The sequence below is a fragment of the Halichoeres trimaculatus genome, unplaced genomic scaffold, assembly GCF_033239565.1.
Source record: "Halichoeres trimaculatus isolate MK-OKI-2021-1 unplaced genomic scaffold, fHalTri1.1 fHalTri1_scaffold_7, whole genome shotgun sequence".
Lineage (NCBI taxonomy): Eukaryota > Metazoa > Chordata > Actinopteri > Labriformes > Labridae > Halichoeres > Halichoeres trimaculatus.
In genome coordinates, this window is record NW_027437185.1 from 29,115,413 (window position 1) to 29,138,449 (window position 23,037).

Below are 23,037 nucleotides of genomic sequence, written 5' to 3' on the forward strand. Positions count from 1 at the left end.
TACGAAACTAACGGCCAGCTAATGTGGAAGACAGATGAAACCGAACATAACATGAATCTGAAATGCAGGACTCTTTAAAATATCTAAATCAGTAACATTTAATCCATTAACACTTTTTATGGTCACTTTTGAGGCTGTATTTTTGGAAAATTGTTCTTTTTTTCATGATGATGCATGTTCCATGATAAAAGTTAATCTGCTTTAAAGTTAGTGTGGGTGGAGACAGGTTTGACCTCAGATAAAAAGCAGGATGCTGAACCTCAAAGATTTCCATTACACCTTTCTGTGGTCGTGTCATTGTTTGACGCTCGCTCACGTATAACTGTAAGATCATTGGTAAACACTGGACTGTGATACAGCTCACTGATGACTCGCAGCGGACTGAGAGCGCTTTCACATTGCAACGTTTTTCTTTCCAATCCTGTGAGTCCCACCCTGCATGAGGTAACGTGGCTCAAACATAGACTCCCAACTGGGAAACGCATGTGAACATAAAACTGACATCCTTGGTGAGTTAGGTTTTGTGGGTGTCTGTTGCCACCTCCCTCACACTGCCTTGTACTAATTCAAACATTATGTTGGACTTTAACTTAGTACAAAGAGGCTTTCTGACCCAGGAGCAGAGGGAAACAGATTCCCCGCATGTTTTTTTGGATGCTTTTAGTCCCAGACACCCAGCTGCAGTGGTGTCTGGATGCCTCAGCAGCAGCGGGCTGTTAATATGGAAAACTGGCCGTGCCTGTTATGACTCCAGCACTTAAATTATCTGCTGCACTTCTGTCTGAGGTTGAAAATGCTTAGTGATGGTGGCCAGTGTGTACTAAACCCTTGAATCCTTCTCCTTAGTCCACCTCCATTCAGATTCCCCACCTTTTTCCTCTCATCTCACCTGTATGTTTGTGAAATGTGATGAAATAAAAGGATCAGACATTCAATTAAGCTTCAGGCTCAGGGTCACATTAAAAAGGAGAGCGATCCTCTTATTTGAGGAAATATGTCATGACATGCAGCTGATGTTGTGTGGACGCAAATTGAGGTTGAACCACAGATGCTCCAGTTTACCACAAATTCCAGCTGTACCTTGAATTTGATGCATACAAAGAGCTGCATGCAGGATTTTCGGACACTTTTTAACAGCAATGCTTTTACTTCTCTAAAATTGTTCCTATTTATCAAACCCTGACTGAAACTGAAACCGCATGGTGTGTTTCATATATATATATGCATTTTAGCCAGAGGGTGATGCTAATCATTGCTCATTAGCATCCCATAAAAACCATTTTACTCCTATTTGTTTTATATTTTGTGGGAATAAAGGCTTATTTCTTGTCTTGAACTCAGATAAGAAGATTGACACCACCCTCATGTCTGTTTTTGAGTAAAAGCTGATGCTAACTGTTAGTTAGCTTACCTTAAATTACCATGAGGGCTTTAAAGAACTTTGAACTAGCTAGTTTTGCTTTGTTTACCCACCAGAATGGGCAACAAATAAATAAATAGATGAAAAATTAAATACTTATTCACTTGTTCAGTATTGATATGTGCACAAAGAAGTGGTCCTACTGATTTCTACTTCTCCAGCAACAGCTTTCATTTATTTTTCAAAACCTCTTAGCACAATCAAGCTGGCTGCACCCCTGTTTCTGACCCCTGTGCTAAGCTAAGCTAAGCTAAGTCCAAACTGCTGCTTTAAACCTGATCAGCACTTTTTCACTGCATTAAAATTGAATCTTACCAAATGTTTTTGTCTTATTTTCAGTAAAAAAAAATGTCTTTTTAGACTAAATATGAGCCACATTCACTCGACCAGTCCAGAAAAGTGTCTTATTTCAAGTTATTTTAGACTAGAATAATGTCTTAATACAACCACTTTTTTTAAACTTGTTTCAAGCAATTCAGACCTCATTTTTTGTCTATAATTAACTTGAAATAAAGCAATTTTCTGGACTGGTCAAGTGAATATGGCCCATATCAAGTCTAAAAAGACATTTTTCACTGAAATAAGACAAAAACACTTGGTAAGATTTCAGTTTTTTGCAGTGTACCAAAATGTTGGTTATGCCTCCTAATAGTGCTGCTCATTCCATCACTAGTTAAAAACCTTAAAACCAGGTCACTGGGACTGTAGGCTAACTCGTATCTGTGTAAATACCTTTGTAACTTCTAAACAGAAGAAGTAGTAAAAGTCAGTCGATTAATTTCATTCGTCCATTAACTGAAGTTTATTACAAACACAGACACAGTCGTCTGATTCGGCATATGTTGCTGTAAACACTCTGGGCCACTGCTGAGCTGAACAAGCCCCCCCTCCTCCCTACCTCCCCACCTGCCTCCTCTCTTCCTCTATCTCTCTTTTCTGGTGCCACAGAGCTCACTTTACGAGCCCTCTCCCTCTGCGTGTTCCTAAGCAACAGCCACTCCTTGTTTACCTTTGCTTTTTTGCATTGTGATTCTCGTCAGAACAACATCGCCCCAGACCCTCCGGAGACCGACTGTCAGGCCTCTTTATTCAAAGCAGAGCTGAGGAAACCAGGCCGTCATTAGCATATGTTAACGTATGTTGTCTCCATGACAAAGTGATAGATTTTCTTCCAATTAATTAAACCCTTCCACGCCTATGTATCTCTTCTGCCTGTCATATTTATGTAGTCCTTATCTTCTACAGTTAATCAATGACACCATGCTAATATTTTGTTGTGTAACGTCTGCCTCTACAGCCCGGCATTTATTGTCCTCGTCTCTGCCCTCCTGCTGCACCTTCCTCATCAGATGACTGTCATAAACGCATGTATTTCATAAAGCTTTCTCAAATATTGACCAGGCCCGGCTGACTGTCCTTCTGCTTCAAGCACAAACACTTCCCTCAGATCTGAAATTAATCTTGGGCTGATGTTTGCAGCGGCTGAAATGTATGATCTAATTAAAAAAAAAGTCTTTGAGTGATTTGTACAAAACCTGTCAAATCCAGAGCATGCAATCACATCATTCGTCACTGCTCCATAGGTTGTTGCTCAGACTTGTCAGGTCGGTTTCTCTAACTTAACAGTTTTTCCACTATTTTAAGCATGCACCTGACATCATACACGCGATGACTCTGCACTTTAGCTCACACATCAAGCAGCGAGACACACGTTTACTGGCTGTAAGATTAGATAGAGACACTACCCGGTGTAGCCTAATACCATACTGACCCAGAGTATCCAATTGTGTGAAATCAGATAAGCTCTGTTGAAGGGGGCTAAGCTGTCTCAGTGTGAGTGGTCCTATCTGTGAGGCTTTACAGGGGATCAGATGAGAAGAGCTGATTTAGTCATTATTAGCTGTTAAACTGAAGCTTGATCTGAAGGAATCTTAGAAAGGGCTTTACTTAAGCTTTAGATTAGCATGTCTTGTAGTGTTTTAACCTATCTACTGGAGGTAAATTTACATACAGTACACTGTAAAACACTTTGATGCGTCATCTTGCCAACTTCATTTCTGCATTTGTTGCAGCACTGTTTCTGTTTTTTTTTAATCTTAACAATATTTTACTGTAATATCTGCTGTAACTTACTAAGGAAAAGTATGTGCTGAATATCACTGTTGACAACAAAGACTGTAAGAAAAACTGGTAATAATAATGTATTATGCAACAAAAAAAAACATGTTTGACTGTTAGTTAAGTGAAATAGTTTGAATTATTTGCTTTCCTTTTCTAAGCTAAGATGAAAGGACTGTGTGTTTGCTACACAAGACTTTTTACAGGATTAACCATTAGCTTAGCTTAAAAACTGAAAACATGCAAACTAATACCTCTTAACCTCACAAAAGTAAACATAAGATTTTGCTGGTTTTACACTCTAAAACAACCAGCGACAATAATCCAAGGAGTTTAGGGTGAAAATTCTCGGACAGTACCATGCTAGGCTAACTGGATGCTAGCTTGTATCTACAGCAGGTTATCTCGCCTGTTTCTTGGCAGAAAGAACGCGAGTCTAATCCCCAAACAGTTACTGTAATCTTTAACCAAAGCTCGACCCTAAAAGTGCTATCATTCCATCTCTGTTTGATTTGCTCCCCTCTCTAGGCGTGTTGTCTGTGACACACACTGCTGCATGCCTGACTTTGGGTGGACACATCAGCTTGCTTGTGTCCAGACCTGTTTGGTATGCAGCCTTCTCTGGTCCCTGGTTCTCAGCTTCTACTTTGAGCCCTAAGATTTCACTGTGAAGTGTTTTGCAAGTCTGGTGCACAAAGTATCTTGGCAAAGTTCACACAGTATACAAGCTCCAAGTGGAGAGAAACGTAGCTGTTGTGGGAAGTTACATAATCTGCTATCAGTGACAAATAGGTGGTTCATGTTGTAAGAAGTAATTAGGAACGTCATCCTTCACCTTGTTTTTATTCAAGCTTGGTTGAGAGTGCGCTGCTGGTATTTCTGTGGATGAGATCCTCCCTTTTTGCTGTTCGTGTATCTGTGCTGTGACATGTTGGTATTGGTATGAATGTAAACACATCAGGGATGGGCGTGTTAATAAGCTGTTTTAGATTCAGGTAGTGTGCTACATGAAAGCACTGCTTGAAGAACACATCAGGATCTAAGGATAGCTTCATTTGAAGAATATTTTATGAAAGATTTTAAAACTTTAGAGAATGCACAAGCGTCAGCTTATACCTGTGAGACTCTAGCGAAAGTTTGTGTGTGGATACAGGTTTTTTTCCAGTTATGCACTGAATTCTTACACAGCAGCTGAACCCAGATGAAACATTTCAGATATGCCTGTAGGAAAGAAATCACAGCACTCACATGCATGAACTTGCATGCTTTTTAAACTTTTCTTTTCTTTTCTTGTCTTTTCTTTTCTTTTCTTTTCTTTTTTTTTCTTTTCTCTGTTTTTACCTGCAATCACAGTGATTTCTATAGAGGACAATTACAAGATGAAGCTGGAGCATGAGACGGGCTGTCAGGAGCAAAATAAGCCATTTGAACCGAGAAAGATACTTTTTAAAAAAAATCTTGCGTCATGACTTCATGTTGAAGCATATTTTCAAATTATGCTGAGATATTGTCCATATGACCAACATGTTTCATGACAAATAAGCAGGCACTGAGGACATAAGCAAGAGCAGACTTTTACCTTCCTTCACTTAAAAATGACAGAATCTTTATCCTTACAGCAGAAATCATCGCCCCTCAATCTGTCTTTTAGTCAGAATTTCTTAATTTGGGAATTTCAGAGCCTGTTTTGTCATTTTCTTGCACTAACAGGGACAAAACAAAGATCTTTTTCAGTTCTACCAAGTACAAAGTCAGGAGCACCCTCCTAAAACTTAATCGTGAGCCTCCTTTGCAGGTTGTGCCTCCACATTCACCACATCAGCTCTGCAGCACTTCCTCTAACACTAGAAGGCCAACAGTAAACTCTTCATCTTCTCTCGTCAACTTTTCAGAGAGTAAGCTGGTTAGTTTTGTCAAAACAATCTAAAATCATCCCTGAAACCTAAGACTGTTAAGCTGATTAATTATGTAAGCCTTCGACTGAATAGAAAGGTGTTTGATTCGTTGTGCCTGCCAAAAGGCACATGTTGCTCAAAGCAGACATTAATAATCGACCACTAGACATTTTATAAAAAAAATGGCACTAAAAATTATTACATCACATTTGCACTAGCACAGATATATCTCCAGGTCACATAGATTTTATTTTGGGGGCGTTGATGGTCAAAGAGCAGTTTCAGCCCCGAGCTGAGGCCAATGTTATAACCTTGTCCAGGCAGAGAGGCTAACATCTGACCCTGAAGAAGACATCTTAGTCTGGTTCAAATTAGCACCCCACGAAATGTCGTTTCCTTTATTTCTCTCTGTTGAGAGGAACATATTGAGTTTTGTGCTGACAGGATCCACTTTTGTGCTTTTTTGGCTAAAAACTTGAACATCACTGATGTTTTATAAGTGCAAAGATCAGGCTTCATTTTCACATCAGTGTTGTTTTACAGATTCTGAAGCCTTATGCGACTATTTCTCCCTTTGCCCCTCTCGTCTCGTCTTCCTCTGCATCTTAATGACAGTAACCAGATGCTCTAATAAAACCTCGCAGCCTCGTGGACATCACAGCAGAACACAACACATCAAACTGTGATGTTTGAGGCTGCAGATGTCCTTTTTTTTTTCTTTTTTTCAAACTTTGCTGCAATTTCCTGTCTTGTTTTCACAACTTCATTGGTCCTTCCTATCTGCAACATGCGGCCTGTTGCTCCATAATAACAATAGGCCGCTGGGGGTGGTTTTGACAAATGGGCTGCATCTGTGAAGTTAAAAACATGCCTCTCAGAGGCAAAAGCCTGTTTTGGAGCCATCTGGTAAGACTGCAGTAATAACGCCAGGATGGAAAATGATGACAGTTATGTGGTTTTGAAGGATTTATTGTGATTTAGATGTCATGTGGCAGCACTTTCAGGCATGTTGATGTTTAGTTTGTAAGTGCTCAGAATTGTGACACTCTCACAAAGCCTTTTCTGGTGATCTGACCTATATGAGCTAACTGTGTGACAGGAACCATGTAGACTGTTCTGAGAATTTCTCAAAAACCCACTCAAAGGGCCACGAAGGAAATGTGTGTGTAAGTGTATGAGTGTGTGTGTGTGTGTGTGTGTGTGTGTGTGTGTGTGTGTGTGTGTGTGTGTGTGTGTGTGTGTGTGTGTGTGTGTGTGTGTGTGTGTTTGTGTGGAAGGGTGGGGGGTTTGCTAATGCTGTCTGTGTTTGCGCGCTTGTGTCAGCATTGTGGGTAAGAGATGTCTGCAAATGGCAGGTGTGGCTTTGAGAGCTCTATTGTGATCCTTTTAATTCACCATGGCTGTCATTTATCAAGCAGAGAGACGCAGGCCTGAATATGTCAGGAGGTGAGGCGGTTTATTACCCTCTAAATATCTCAAAAAACAGCCTCTGAGCTCAACTTTGAGATTTGTTTAAAAACTAACTTCTTGTGAGTTTACCAACTAATTGAACGTCGCGTCACTCGCAGAGATATTTCTGGTTGTTGTGTTGTTCGTATCAGAAATGCTACCTACCGGTGCCACGACAGGCCTCATATCTGTGAGAGCAGTGGCTTGATGTGAGAAAAGGAAGGAGGGGGAGTTCAGAACTTTCCGCTCTTTCACAGAAGCAGAAATTTTCTTTTGAGTGTGGTTTAACAGACAGGAAGCAGCACAAACCTGCTGCTCAGTGATGCTGTTCCTGTGAGTGCAAGCTTCACAGGTCAGTTTGTGGGTGTTCTTTTTTACCCTCCTTAAAACATGTCAACACTATATGTAGCTGACATTATTTCCCCTATGTGGCTTGACATGAAAGTCCAGAGCACTGCTGTCTCGGCATATGTCTAATGTCTGAGAAGTGAGCAGGCCGTTGACATATATGGACTAAAATTGTCCAAAAAAGAAGTGGAATCTGGTCTCTGGAGATGTTTTGACACTGGGGTATCACAGAGGCGTCTTTTTCTGTTCCCCAGACTGTTTTACTCGACGCAAGTGATGTCTAATCATCCAAAAGAGTCACAAATGTTGGATGTTGGCACAAAAAACTGTTGTCACAGGAAGGCACGGGTCCATCACCCGGAGCTCTGAGCCCGAGTGGAAAAGTACAAGGTTTTGCAGGAGATGAGATTAAATTCCATTCTCCTTCTGAAAGCCTGTGCTCGAGGTGACGTTTTTCTTTCAGTCTTCATTCGGCCCTGGCACGGCAGACCCAAATACCTCCTACACTTTCAGACACAGACACAGAGAGTGCTGGCTCCGACGCAGTGCCGTGTGTGTGCGTATGTGTGTGTGTATCTGCAGCTGCATGCTTTTAGCCCCGGCAGTGTCTGTGCCTGCCTCTGTGCCCGTTTCTGCCGTTTCATCGCCACACACATGCCGAGGCCTCAGGATTCCTCTGAATGTACTTCTTTATTCAGAGTTTGAAACAGGGTGAGACATGCTGTGTTGTGTAATGTTGTGTGGTGAGTAAAATGTTAAATGCTCAGAAAAAAAAAAGTACACAAAACAGTTTTTATGGTCCCGAGAGAGTCATAATCGTGGTGCAACTCCCAAATTACTTTGCCTGCTCTTTGACCTTCTCTGCTGCTGTAATCCAGTCAAAGCTTTGAAGTGTTTAATGTTATCGTGAAACAGTCAGATGAAGTTTGGTACATCCTCGTTCCACTCCACTCAGACGTTTTTTTTATAAACAGTTGGGTTCGAGCCACTTCCCTTGGCTGTAAAAGTGCTATTGTCACACAGCCGTGTTCTTTTATGACCCCTGCACTAAAACGTACCCGAAAGGGAACTGCTGTCCAGAAAATGACGATGATGATTCTCTGATGCCCATATGTGCTATCACAGGGCTCCAGGAATGAGCTCCAGCCTCATATCACTGACTCATTTCCTTTACAGGAACCTAGAGGATCCTGCAAAAACAGCATGTCTGTGCTGACACTAACCACTCAACAACATGCGCGTAGTAAGCCCACGCATTTCTGCCACTTTGCACATTGGTGTGTTCTTTGCACAGCTCACCAGGGGAAGCTAAACATTCACAGGTCTCATGTATGGTGTGATTTCTCTGTGTTAGTGCTGCAGTGTGTCTCTCTGGGAAAAGTTGCTGCATCTGTCAGCTCTGAAGACTTCATTTCTGTCCATTCACTTTTTACCAGTCACGTCTTCACTGCCTAAACTTGTGTGGGAAAAAAGCTTCAAATACCAGGAATACCACACACTCTCTGACACCATCTGCAGCCGTCTGTAAATCCTCTGATGGCTGCGCTGCATCGAGCTGTCATGTCACCTGAAGAAGCCTGCGTTTCTGTAACCTGAGCTGAAAATGGCTGATAAGCAAAGTTTGCCCTCCTTTTTTTTTTTTTCCTCGCATCTTGCAATGTTTGCACTCACCCCATGCAGGGTGAGTCATTGCATAGTCATTCAATTGGCTTAAATTACCTCCTTTCATGGTCAACAATGAGCTCAGCTGAAGAGACTAAAGCAGGGGAAGTGGGGCCTTCTGGGAATGCTCCATTTGTTCATGAATCCTGACTCTAATTGGTTGTTATTGCGACTGGCAGTCACCATGCTGTAGGGGTGGAGTAGGTCAGTGTTTGCTGCGTTCAGTGGACTTGACAGATACAACAGACAGCTGCAGACGTCAGAAGAAACTGATAGATTTACATCATGGTCACAGACGTGGATCATGGTTGGTTACGCTTTCACCTTGTTTATCTGCCTTGAATTGATCATTTTCTGCTGGATTCTCCAAAAACACCTCAAACATCAACTTAGCTGTAAGAATATTTATGTTCTCCACCTTTTTTTGTTAGTAATTTCTCCAAATTTCAGTTAAGAAATGTTAAAGTGTGATGACAACAACTGTTAAAGATCCCGTCACTACACTTAAAGCTACTGTGAGGAGTTTTAGCTGGTTTGCAAAGATTCCTTTTTATGACCTAATGAAGCAAACATGAGCACTAGCCACAACACTGACTATTTTTACATGATTGTTTTAGTGTCTGTAACCGCCGTGAGGGGGTAGGTGTCAGACGGTTTGACAGCATGTCAAAAGAAAAGGCTTTGTTTACTGTTTCGAACACAAATACTCACAGTGGGAGAGACATTTGACTATTTAAAAAAGGCTAGGTGAGATTTTTGTCAAAATTTTACCATAAAAATAACAGCTCTCTTTGGTGGAGGGCACCAAAACTGACGTAACAGAAAGATCATCACAGGAGCTTTAAGCTATGAAAAAATAAAACACATTAATATTACACATTTTCTTGACTCATGCCACTAATTAAGCTTATATATATATTATAACCAGTTAAAAATGTAGACTTATAGTTTATCATATCATTAGTCTCATTACAAAGTTGCCTAGAACAATGACATGTAAATAAAGTAGATAAATTATAAGAAAACTATAAATATTAAAATAATAAATATGATTTTCATAACATAATCATTAAATGGATATACTAAAGTAATACAACCATGGAAAGATTATTAGTTTATTACTTGAAGAATAAAAGAACCATGACAAAAAAATGTAGCTGATTACATAATATTTTATGTCCTATGTGACATGCTTAGACTTTATTGTATTAACAGGGTATATAAGAGACATAACGCCTAAAACAAAGGAATTATGTGAAGCCACAAAGGCAGCCATCTTGGCACTGCTGGAAATTAGCATTAAAAAACTGAAGATCTCCAAAATAGCTGCTCTTTACACCGAGAAAAAGTAAGCCCAGCATGGTACCACATTGCTAGCTGGTCAAGACAGGAAACATCTTTTTACCCCATGAGATGTGTCAGGAATCGTTGTCAGACCTCCAAGGGCCTTAAAAATAAGCTAGCACTGCTCAGCAAGGACAGTTTGAAACCAACTTCTTGAAGCTGGTCTGAAGGCACACAAGGCACAAAAGAAGCCGTTTGTCAATGAGAGGCAAAGGAAGGGCTGGTTACTCTTTGCTAGGGATCTCAAGGATTGGACTGTTGATGATTGGACGAAGGGTCTCTTCAGTGATGAATCCAATTTTGAGTTGATGTCCACTTATTGGTTAGGAGGAGACCTGGAGAAGCCTACAAGCCAGACTGTCGTACCCCTACAGTAAAACATGGGAGTGGATTGGTGATGATCTGGGATTGTTTCAGTATGGGTGGTACAGGACAGATGCAACTGTGTGGATAAACCAGGTCACAAAACAGTCTTCTTCCATCAGCTGGAAAACGAATTCCTGTCTCAAATGACTGAATTTTCCAACAAGACAATGTGCCTTACCACATGGCGAGGTCAGTCAGAGGCTGGAGAACCTGAACATTCAAACCCTGCCTTGGCTTGCTCAATCACCAGATCTTAATCCAACTGAAAACCTGTGAAACATCATCAAACTCAAAATGGAGAACCACAAGCCCTCCCCAAAACAAAGCAGATCTGTTTGAATTTTTGCAACAGGAATGAGCAGCTGTGACAGCCGAACAGAAGCTGGTGGAGAGCACGCCAAGACGCATGACTGTGGTCATCAAAGACAGTGGTTATGCAATCAAGTACTCACTTCTCTGTGGATAATGTGACTAAAACAGACAGAAAAAATTATGTAATGCCTGAAAATTGTGTTTTTCTTAGCACAATGCCATAGCTATTTAAGAACATATTTGATTTTAGTTTTTTTATCGAGAAAACCACGGAAAATGGCCGTTTTATTAAACTTTTATGAGCTGTTTTTGTTGATAACATTATATTAGTTCCAACAAATGTACCTTAAGTTGTACCAGACATTAAAATGGACGCAAAATTGAAAGAAAAAAGGGTGGTCTGATAGTTTTTTCCATGGCTGTATGTAACCATAAAAAATACATTTTGTCTCCTTTTTGGACGACTTTGAAAGGCCATTGACCTTAGAAAAAAAAGAAATGTTCAACATTCAAGACCTCTGCTTTAAATTCTGACTTGCTTTTATATTTTTGTTTTAATTCATCTCTTAAAGCAAGACTCAACAGTAAGCATCCACTGAATAATGATAAAAAAAAACTGCCCTAAATGGAAAATAATGAATGTTATGACATCCTCATTTGTTTCTAGCCAATTCTTTCTTTTCTTTACAATCAAACCTATTAAATGCATGAAAAAAGATGGTGGAGACCAAAACAGAGCTGTAGTGCCTGTAGAAATGATGAGTACTTGCTGTCACCACATGGACAGAAACACAGCTTGCCCATAAATGGAAAGAGTTAGCATATGTGCTTCAACAAACCTCTGAAGAAACATATTTTGTAACCGTCATGTGACATAGATTTGCCTTGACTCACATGTTTCAGAAATAGTTCATTCTATTTTTAGTTGTATTTTATTTCAAGTAGAGTTATTAAAGTGTATTTTTCCCTTCATTAAAGTCTATGACAGCTTGAAATAATAGGAATTACATGTTACCAAGCCTGATGACATGAAGTACATGTTTGGTTTTCTCAAACCCAGCATGCTTCACTCTCTGTTCCTCTGAACCACCACGATGCCCCGCCTGGAAACCACACTCAAGTGCTCGAGTCTGTCGAAAGCAAACCCCACCCAGAGCGAGTCACAGGCAGTCTATTTGCTCTGCGGACTATTATACTTCGACTAACATCTCAGTAAAATCCCTCCCTGTGCTGCTCTCCTCCTCTTCCTCCTCTCCTCCCCGTGACGTAGCGAGTGCAGCTACAACCCCGTCCCTGTGCTCGAACAAGGCAGCTGTTGTCATGTGCTCATGGATAATGTGCAGGCTGCGTCTGAGTAATGGCTGGCTCTCTTGTATTCCTGTCTGCTGTTAGCACCATGCCAACTGGGCCATCCAGATCAATGATGCTCTGACAGGAGGGAGAAAGAAAACGCAGACGCTGACACCGTCTTAAAGAGCAAACAACTGACACATTACGACTTACAAACGTACGCGCGTTAAAGAAGAGACGCTGGATTGTTGACTTCCATCGTGTTTCTCGTCAGTTTCTTGTCTGTTTCCTGTCAAATGACATCCAAGAAATAACTGCTCAAGATTTATTCATTATTTATACTCCTGCATGCTGTTTCATAAACACAAAATGTAAGTTATGGCTGGATTCTTAAGTCAAACATAAGCTGTGAAAGAGCAGCGAATATGTGCGGCATTTGAGCCTAATGTGTGTCCTCATGTTGGAAACAGCAGAGTGGTCCAGCACGACAGAGACAGCTGCACTTCTACCTCATCTTGGTGTCCTGGACCGGCCTCAGAGGACAGATGAGGGCTGTAAATGTGTGGGTGTGTGGTCCAAACGATGAGCAGAGAATGACTTAGCAGCCACACAAGTCCACCGACCTTTTCTCTTCTTTTCTTTTCTTTTCTTTTTTTTTTTTTTTCGCTCGGTTATGCATCTGCCTCTGTTTGGAGAAGCATAAAATGTATCCCCTCTTTTCTGCTTGAGCCTGGTAATGGCTTGTCACACTCTCCCAGCACACAAAACACGCCAAGAGGACAAGGGCACAGGAGCTCTTGCAGACAGATGGCGGCAGCGCTCAGCTCTGGCAGAGGTGGGCATGGACACTGCCCAGAAGAGAGACAGCAAAGGAAGGGACCGAGTGGAGTGAAACACCAGCCCGACCGTTTCCATGTCTCTTTTCTGTCTGCCAGAGCGATGCTCTCCAAAACCCCGGCCACATGTTACTTTCCTGTTTGAAAGATAAACTGAATCTCCGAATGAGTTTGGCCCCTGTGACCCACACTCGGCAGAAAGAAGTTCAGTCTTTCTCTGAACTTCTCTCCTGTTACCACCCAACAAAGTACATTTGGGGCCTGGTATGCAAGTTTGTCAGTCACAAAGGCATTTCAAAGCACATAAGCTCCACCCTGCAGCGGTGGGGAAAGCACGAATGGTGTTGAAGGGGGGTGCACTAAACTCTGCCATCTCTCGCCTCTCTACAGCTGCCAGCCCTTTGGAGTCTGGGAAAAAAAGAAGGGTTGGGGGGTTTTGGCCTGGGGTGTCCATTTATTTTGCAGCCCAACATCAGCCCCCAACTGTCCTTCAGCCCTGAAACCTGCCTCTGGGTATCAGGTTGTTAGGACACACCCCGGCTCACACACACAGACTAACAAGCACAGGACCACCAGCATCCCTCCCCCGCTGCCTGTGATCAGAGCAACTCCCTGAGGGTCAGCACAGAGGGGCTTCCAGTGCATCATCAGACGAGTGATCGCTTGCATGTGTGTGAGGGAGCAAGTATGTGTGTGTGTTCAGACCCTCCGCCCAACAGCTCACTCATGTGACCACACCATCAGCCCCCTGAGCCTTGTGATTGTAGTGGTGGGTCTTCAGGGGCGCTGGCCAAACAAGAGGGTTCAGGGATCGCATTAGAATACTCTCTGAGTGTTGTATTATATGATTTTATCAGAAAAAAATAAATAAACTTAAATTTGTATTTTAATTTAAATAAAGTTTATACATATTAGTATTAAATGGTTGCAGGATCTCCAGAACGAGACTTTTACATCACAGTTTTTTGGTCTTATTAAAAGTTTGCTCTTAACTGGACTAAAAAGAAATGTGATGATAATAGTGATGAAAATTAAAATAAACTTTATTTACAAAGTGTTTTCAAAATATAATGAAAATTAAAAAAAATGAATTTTAGGAGGACAAAATTAAAACCAGAAAAAAGAAATATATAAAAATACATTAAAAAATAAAATAATTTATGTGTGTGTGTGGTTTTTTTTTTATTACACGTGTAATTTTTGTTGATCTATCAACCTGATTTATTGTATTTATTTTAATATTATTTATTTATTTATTTAATTTAATTTGAAGGTCTTTTTTTATTTAATTTATATTTTATTTTAATATGTATATCTATATATATTTATATCTGCAACACTGTCTGGCTGTTAATTCAAAATTGGGGATTTTTTTGTTCTGTGTTGTGTAAAAAAACAAAAAAAAAACCTTGTTCAAAAAAATAATAACAATAAAATAATAATAATAATAATAACAATAATAATAATAATAATAATAATAATAATAATAATAACAATAATAAAATCAATCAAAATAAAAATTCAAGAGAAACACAAGTGTCAGAAAAATAAAAACAAGAAAAAGATAAAACGTTAAAACAAATGATATTTAAAGACTGAAGATCATGCCACTCAAATTACATCTCCTGTAAAAACAAAAAAAATCAATAAAATATGTTTTTAAAGAAGGATGGACTTAGTGTTTTTCTTTAAGATTGAGGAATTGTTGTTTATGAAGCTTTTTTAAAATATAAATTCTTAAAGTAATAAGCTCAGGTTTTATTGCTCTTGGATAATGGCCATACAAAGTTTTACATTGTAAGTCTCAGAGCCTGAAGTTGCTGAGCAAACGAAGCTGAATTTTTCAAATGTTTTGTCGAAGTGCATGCTGGAGCATTTTTTACATCATTCAAAACCTGTTGCAAACCTTTTTTTTTGCTTTTTACTTGACAACCTGTGAGAAACTGTCACTTATGTAACATAGTGTGTAGAATTTTGAGCTTTTGGTTTTCAGCCGCTAACACAAGAGCCATACTGTCTGTCCAACATGCTGCCTGACCCTCACCCCTCTCCTCTTTTCTCCTTCTGCCAGGTGTAGATGCTCCAGGCACAGCGGGACCCAGCCTCTGTGTCAGAGAGGGACGAGGCTGCTCCCACCTGGGCCACAGCACTCCTCTGAAACTTGGGTCTGTCTCTCCCAGCGCCAACCACCCAGACTCCGAGAACAGGAGGACAGCCTTAGGGGAGCCATTTTGTGGGGGTGAAGCTGAGACTCTCTCGGTACAGTCAAGGAGCCAGGAGTGGTTGTAGCCGGGGTATTTTTGGCTGCTCTCTGCCCCCTTGAACTCCTCGACCATGACGACTGCGGTCCAGCCCAGTGAACTGGTGTTTGAATTCGCCAGCAACGGGATGGATGAAATCAATCAGGTGAGTTTCACGATACAAAAACAGCATTGGAAACTTTTGTTTGTTGCTTTTTTGCATAACTGGGCTTGTGGGGTGCATTTTTCCAACCTCGAACCAGAGTCTGACCATCAATCTTCCCTGCAGATGTGCTGTATTTGGCCTTGTTGATAAAAGTTAAAACTTTTTCATGGCAGAATAAACACATCTTGTAAAAACAGGACTTGAGTAGGATGAGGAGCCTGTGATCTTTGACTCTGACATGTTGGGTATGGAGACGGGCAGAGGGGAGGATGGAGCAAAGAGTCGAGGTCTGGGAGTGCTTAAATGGAAAGAGTGAAAACCTGCAGTGAGGTTAGGGTGCGTGGGAGTGGGGGAGAGGGTGGTGTTTGACTTTTAGTAAGTATTTCTGTGTGAACTTGCACCTACAGTGTGTGTGTGTGTGTGTGTGTGTGTGTGTTTGTCTTCATTACATGGTCAGGTGTGCAGTTATCTCAACCCCACACCCGCGTCTGAATCCTGTGGAGCAGGCTTGATTGTAAGTTTGAGAGTGTGTGTTTACGCGGACTGGTATCTGTGTGTGTGTGTGTGTCTACGGTGAGCAAATTGTCACTGGATCCCTGAATAGCACCAGTTCAGGCCTAACCTGATGAACCAGTTACAAGACTGCTCGCAAGGGATGGGATAATTCCACTTAAAGCTCTTGTATTGTTCCAGTGCTACAGTTTTGTTCCTTGCTGCACCCACTCAGGCTGTTATGCAAGCTGCATGCCCCTATTTACCACGTCCTGGAAATACCCCCTGAAAGGAACAACTTATGACTGCAGAGGCCATTTTGATTCTGCTGGCTGTACTAAAGATTTGGCCACAATAAAGCCATTGTAGCTGAGTGAAATCATGGTGGTTTTTTTTTTTTTTTGTAATGATTAGCCATGCTATATTGGTTTTTAAGTCAATAAGTAGCTCCCTGAGGTGTATCAGGTAATGTCTGCAGGGGGAGACTGTAGCTTTGTTCCTCTGTTTTAAGAATAAAAACTCCACTCAGTTTAAAGTAACATATGAGGGTTTGAAGTACTTCTTCAAACGTGATGTTATCTCTCACGCTGTGCGCTTTTTCACACTCCCATTGCATGGTAATGAGGATACTGAAAGTGTACAGACAGTTGGACTTCATTGTGGCCAGGCAGGTAAAGCAGAAGAGAGCAGCGTAGGGAGGAGGAGGGGGGACGCCGTCTGCACAGATGCTGCTGCTTTCAAAGGCAGAATAGGGAACTCAGAAATGCAAATGGGCCCTGATTCTTATCTCGCTGGCTCTCGACTACAATCACTGTTCAAGTCAACAAAGAGGAAGAAGCAACTTATACCTCTATGATGTTCAGTGTTGTTTATTTTTTCATGTGGGTTCACCTGGGAGCTTCAGCTTCAGCATTTTAACGCCCTCTTTTCCTCCTGTTCAGCACATTCCAACATGCACATTTTTTTTAAATACATTTTTATTTTTTCTTTATGAACATAAAACAGCAAGAACAGAGTTCAGGCATCATTCACACAGGTTTAGACAGGTATACAATAGTGATCATGGATACAGCAGTAGGCACATTACAACAGGAATTAATGTAAAAATAAAAAGGCCCTTATAAGTGAGGTAACAGGCTTAATAACATTAAGGGAAGCCCAATTAAATGGACGACGAGAACTGAGGTCCAATGTGTTTTAAACATGGCCTTTGTGCTTAACGATTCCCTTATCAATTTCTTTATCGAGTCAGGATTTTCAGCTTGAAGTTTTACTGAAGAACTGACTTTTTAAAGAAATGTACATCACTCTCTCTCAGGAGATTCATATTCAGTACATTCAAAATGGTATAAATCACCTTATTTACCAAAATAACAAAATAGCCCATCTTGATGCTAACGTATAAGGGAAACTGCATTGATATGCTAGCAGTTAGCATACATCAGTACAACTTCAGCTTCAGATTGGAATTTCAACTTTCATCACAGAAACATATCACATCAACTCTTTGTAAAAAATACTGAGAATTTCAAATGTCAAAACAGGCAATTAAAAGGCTCGTGGCTGACTTCATAACTACAGAAAGCTTCCAAACAACTTAAACCATTGCTATAACCACTTTGAGACACTAGATGGCCTACTTGAATCATTAATATACTACAATACAGTACATCAACGTCACATTGTGTGCAATTTTTACCTGTTTCTGTATAATTATGCCCAGAAATATCCAGACTCAGGGACCAGTTGCATTCTATTCACTTACAGTATAAACCTTATTAAATGTTGTTGACACAGAAAACCTGTAAAGCTACTTTTTGTACCAAGAAAATTCACAACAGGAAGTGATGAGGGAATAGATAAAGAATCAGATCGATAAACAGAATCAATAAGGGCATCGGTATTGACAAAATCGTATCAATTCCCATCCCTACGCCCAGAGCTAGAAACAGCCCAGCAAGGAGTGCAATATACGAGAGATATATTCATTCGGGATGTTGTCCATAAAGTTTTGCCACAACTTCTTTGAGGGGGCAGAGTTTTTGATCCAGAAAAGCAAAATGTTCTTTCTGGCAGCAAAAGTTGATTGATTAAATAGTCTTTTGTGATTTGCGTTCACAATATGGCGATCAGGAAATACAAGTTAATTGATACTCCAAAAATACACAGTTCTTTTAGAATCCCTGACCAATAGTTTTGTAATTTTACGCATGTCCAGAAACAATGAATGAAACTATCAGTTCAACTACTTAGTTGAGTTGACTCAGTACTGTTACAAATGGAAGTTTTCATATCCTCAACATGCACATTTTTAAGTGTCAGTATTTGAATTCTGACAACTCAAGACAAGTTTGTCATCATCAAAACAACAGCAGAGACAGCAGACGCCTTCCTCTGTCAGCAAACTGTGGGACCTTCTGTGCTTTCGCCTTCACACACCACCGACTCTCACTCAAGGCCGGCAGACGAGGCGATGCAGTAGCCTCACTGTCTCGCAATCTGATAATATGTCTACCAAAGACTCTCATTAATGGAAAACATTCAGTGCATGTGAGGGAGGCACTGATAGCGCCTGCAGTCTAAGCAAAACTCAGGTTTTTTTATAAGCCCCAGGGGGCCTTGAGGTTGTGCTGCTGAGATGACATAAGCTGTTTGTGTTGCTCTTATGATAGAGGAGCCGTCCTGCTCTGGACTCAGACCCCAGCGATGAAAACTAATAAACAATCCACGGCCTTGCTAAGGAGGCTGATGTGTTTAATAGTGAGGAAAATTAATGAGCTGCTCTGTTAGTTTTCTGGTTAAAGTGTAGCTGAAATGGGAGAGTATCCGGGCACTCTTTGCCCCCTTTTTCCCACCCCCACAGCCCCACAGCTCAAAGCCCAGACACCTGGTATGCCCCAGAGGTCCAAAGCAACAATGGATACTTGTGCAGAGAGACAGATAAGGCCTTATTCATGTTCCTCCTGCTACACCTTTACTCTGTCTGGTTCCTCTTTTAATCAGGTCATCACTGATAGAATATGAGTCAATGCCCGGTGTGCGGCTAAAAATACACCTGGAAATACCCACATATAAACATTTTATATTACTTTTAATGTAATGAGCTTGGGGATGGGCTTTTAATGGCAAACAGCTGCACAAGTACTTTTGCTTTTGCAGTTTTTCTGTTAAAGAATCACCTTTAAGTCTTTCTTTGGTTATTAGAAAATGGTGTTTGCCTGTGATTCATGCATTCACTTGAGTTTGGACACATATTTGACCTCATTTTCAATAAACTCCAGGAAGGTTTTAAAAGATGTGTTTCTTCTTTAAGACAGAAAAAAAAACATTTCAAGATGCCCAGCTTTGTTAGACTCTAGTTTTCACATACCATCATCCATCAAGTGTTTCTTTCAATAGCTGCAGTAGCTGCCTGGCGCTGACATCCTGACACAAATGACTTTAGCTCTGTTTTGAAGTGTGCACTGCTGCCATCTGCTGGTGGGCAGTGTCCCCTCGCATCAAAGTACCTCAGGTGAACTTTCCACTTAAAACCAATATTGATTGTTGCAAAAAAATTAGTTTACTTAATCAGATCAGCCTCTTTTCTCAAGCTGTTTGTTTTAATTCTCAACATATTAAATCAGCATGCAGCCCCAGAGGCCACTAGAAGCAGAAAACCATCACAGTGAGAGCACCGTATGACTGATGAGTCCCCACACTCCTCCAGTTGACACACACCTAGCTCATGATGAGTACTCCTGACTGGGTCTGTGTTTGAAGAGCTTCTCAGATGATCCTCATCGCTTTGGCCCAAACTCCAGCAATTCCCTCCCTCCCTCTGCTACTTCCTGCATCAGGCTGCTCCATCCCTGAGACTGAGATGGCGAGGTTTTTGAATTCCCAGAGCAAGCTCGGTTCATGATGAAGGGGGCGCTTGCTTGCAATTCATGATTGATCCATTAACATTCATTTCGGCTTATAAAATTTCTGAGCGTAAGATTAACTTCTCAGGAGAAGTAGGCCAAATCAAACAGCTGGTTCCCGTCTCCTTCAGCAGGTCCCCGCGGACCTGCTGCAACACCACAGAAAATGAGCTCTCCTTCATGCTACATGCCTCCACATTAGCTGGAACTGAGAATGAATCTACAATAATTTACAAGGCAATAAAAACACCAGAGTAAATCAGGTAACAGCATTAATCCGATGTCATCTGGGGGTTTATATTGCCTTTATGATGTTTGGTGGAGGAGTTAATGTTTTTTTTTATTGCATACACACATGTATGTACAAACATCAGTGATCTTTCTTCGATAACCCATGTGGTACAACATCTCACGTCGTCCTCTGCATGTTTGTGTCTCTTCTCTCTGCTCAGCTGGACGACCCCTCAGTATTCCCAGCAGTGATCGTGGAGCAGGTACCTGCAGCTGATCTGCTGCAGGTCTACTCAGGACTGGAGTCTGATGAGGTGACCAACGGTATCATGGTGGATACCACTCTGCATGTGGTGGAGGAGCCGTCCATCCTGGTGGGAGGAGTTGATCTCTCAGGTAAAGATATTGGAAATACCATTTAAAGGCAAATGTGCTTAAAAGATGCACAACCAATACACCAACTTTACAGCCCAGTAAGCAAACACTTTAGAGAACAAAACGAGACAGAAATCTGCATATTTAACATCTGTCAAGATTCACACCTGAGTGCCATTTTTACACCCATCTTTGTAGTTACCTCTGCCAAGGAGGTTATGTTTATGGGAGAGTTTGTCTGTCTGTCTGTGAACAGCATAACTCGAAAAGTAACAAACAGATATTGATGAAATTTTCAGGAAATGTCCAAAATGGGATAAAACAGAAGTGATTAAATTTGGAGGTGATCCGAATCACTGTCTGGATCCTGGATTTTTTAAAGGGATTCTTTATCATTGTGAGATAGGGCCGTTTTCACCATATGTGTATATAACTCCACGATAAATGGTCGGATTTCTTTGCAAAACAACACAAGACAAGGTCATGATAATTTCTGACAGATGTAAAAGTACGATCCAGATCCTGGCAATATTTGGACACTAAGATCCAGAATATGAAATATGTACTGGGTCATCATAACTTTCAACACTGTCAGGTAACAAATTATCGTACAAACCTGCAACTAACACCAAATTGTAGCAGACAGTCTGCTGAAAGGGAGTATAACATTAAAGTAGGACTAAAGTGTTGCATGAAAATCACAATACGCTTGGCGGAGGTCTGTGTTCTCTGAGCGCTTTTCTAGATGTGACATGTTTCTTCAGTGCAACCATCATAACTAGATCGTTGGTAGTTGCCCAAAATGCATAATGTCCTTTAAAAAAATACCTTTTTATTCAAAATCTTCAACATTTTTGAAAAACAAGTGCCAAATTACTTTATTTTCTCTTAAAAAAACAGTTAGATACAGCAGAAACTTTGAAAACTTTTTTAAAAAGGGAAGGAAATTCTGCGCCCTGGGTGGTGGACAGTCTTAACAGTTGACCCTTGTCCTCTGGGTCCTCAAAACCAACCTCTGTGTATAATGCTTTGTTGAAAAAAAGCATTGGAAATGTTATCACATTGATTTTTTAATTACTAAAAAGTCTGATAAATACATCAACTAGATCTCCAGCCCTTATTTCTATCTGCTTCCGTATCCTACTTTTCACTTCAGATCACATTTATATGTCTTCTTTTGGTGCTTTCTCGCCTCTGTTCATGATACTGAACGTTTGGGGTCGACATATCGGATTTTTTTGTTTGACAGTATTGAAATCAGGATTCTTGGTCAAAAAATCATGTTTTTTTTTTCAAATTTAAATTATTCTTCTGTCTTTGTTTATAAACTGGATTGGAAAAAAGTTGCAACTCTTCTCCAACAGGGGGTGAAGTGTTTCTCTGACTCACGTGATGTGCATTTTATGGAGAAATATGGCTCCTGATATAGTCTGTAGACATCATCATCATCATTTAACTTTTTCACATGGTCTGATGTTAAAGAAAAACAAACAAAAAAATTTAGATATTGAAGAATCGCAATTTAAATCGAATGGGCACCCCAAGAATCAAATTGTGAGAATAGCATATCGTCCCATCCTTACTGAATGTGCTGTTATCTTTAACCTCAATCAGCCAATGTAAGAATACATTTTGTTGTCTGTCAGCAAATAACCTGTTTGGAGAATGTTATCTGATGTGTTTGTCTTCTGATGGACAGAGACGACAGTGTCAGGCCCTGAAGACAGCATGGAGACAAACGAAGCTGCAGCAGCTCTTCTCAACATGGAGTCTCCCAATAACATATTGGACGAAAAGCGCATGAGTAAGTCTTCCACAAATTCTTAACAACTTTGATCTGACATTGTTCCTTTCAAGAACAGAAAACATTCTTCATGGTTTGTTTGTGCGTCTGCTGTTTTGTGTAGTTCATGCCTACGGCGCTCTGCTGGAGTCCGAGCTATCATACGCCCCTCTGAGGCCTGACCAGATGGATAATAGCGCCCTTGACATGTCTCTAGATGAGGACACTTCATCCATGGATGAGATCCCCCAAAAGTGTCCCCTTAAACCACAGAAAAAGACCAAAGGTAACACTGTTGTCCTCCTCCTTGTTAGAGCACATGAATTATCTCTTGTACTGAGATTTCACTATTGTGGGTAATTGGAGGATTTCACTGTGACCTCTCACCTTTTAACGCTGTACCCCTCAATTTGAATCATAGTGCGGAAGCCGCGGGCGGTGCGTCCCTGCTCCCCTATCACCACCCCTAACCTGCCACTGAGGAAGAAGAACAAAGAGGGCAAAGGTAAGCCTCACTAACTAGTCCGCTCCTCTGTAATGAGCCAATAAAAATCAAGGTCTCCTCGCCTCTTGTGTACGCTCTGTTTCCTCCTGTGGAGTGTGCAAACAGCACAGCTCAACCCCTGCAGTCCAGCGGGGCTGAATCTGAGTGAGTTAATGGATGAGGGGATCTCAGAGTGCTGTGTTTCAGAGGGAAACAGAAGTGATTGCAGGCTGGAGGGCACATTGATGCTTCACCGATAGAAACAGACCAGTGCTGCTCAACGCGAACCCTTGTTGCATCGTACAGTGTGACACAATGATG

At 41.0% G+C, this 23,037-nt stretch overlaps 1 protein-coding gene across 2 annotated transcripts in view; it reads left to right on the top strand.

The window, feature by feature from the left end:
• elf1 (E74-like ETS transcription factor 1) overlaps positions 1-23,037 on the top strand; it is a 50,693-nt gene that overhangs the window by 19,320 nt on the left and 8,336 nt on the right. For both annotated transcript variants that reach the window (XM_074674747.1, XM_074674749.1), the window contains exons 2-6: positions 15,112-15,446; positions 20,296-20,470; positions 22,149-22,253; positions 22,357-22,518; positions 22,654-22,737. In XM_074674747.1, coding sequence (XP_074530848.1) covers positions 15,375-15,446; positions 20,296-20,470; positions 22,149-22,253; positions 22,357-22,518; positions 22,654-22,737 — 598 coding nt within the window. In that variant the 5' untranslated portion in view covers positions 15,112-15,374. The remainder of the gene's footprint in view (positions 1-15,111; positions 15,447-20,295; positions 20,471-22,148; positions 22,254-22,356; positions 22,519-22,653; positions 22,738-23,037) is intronic.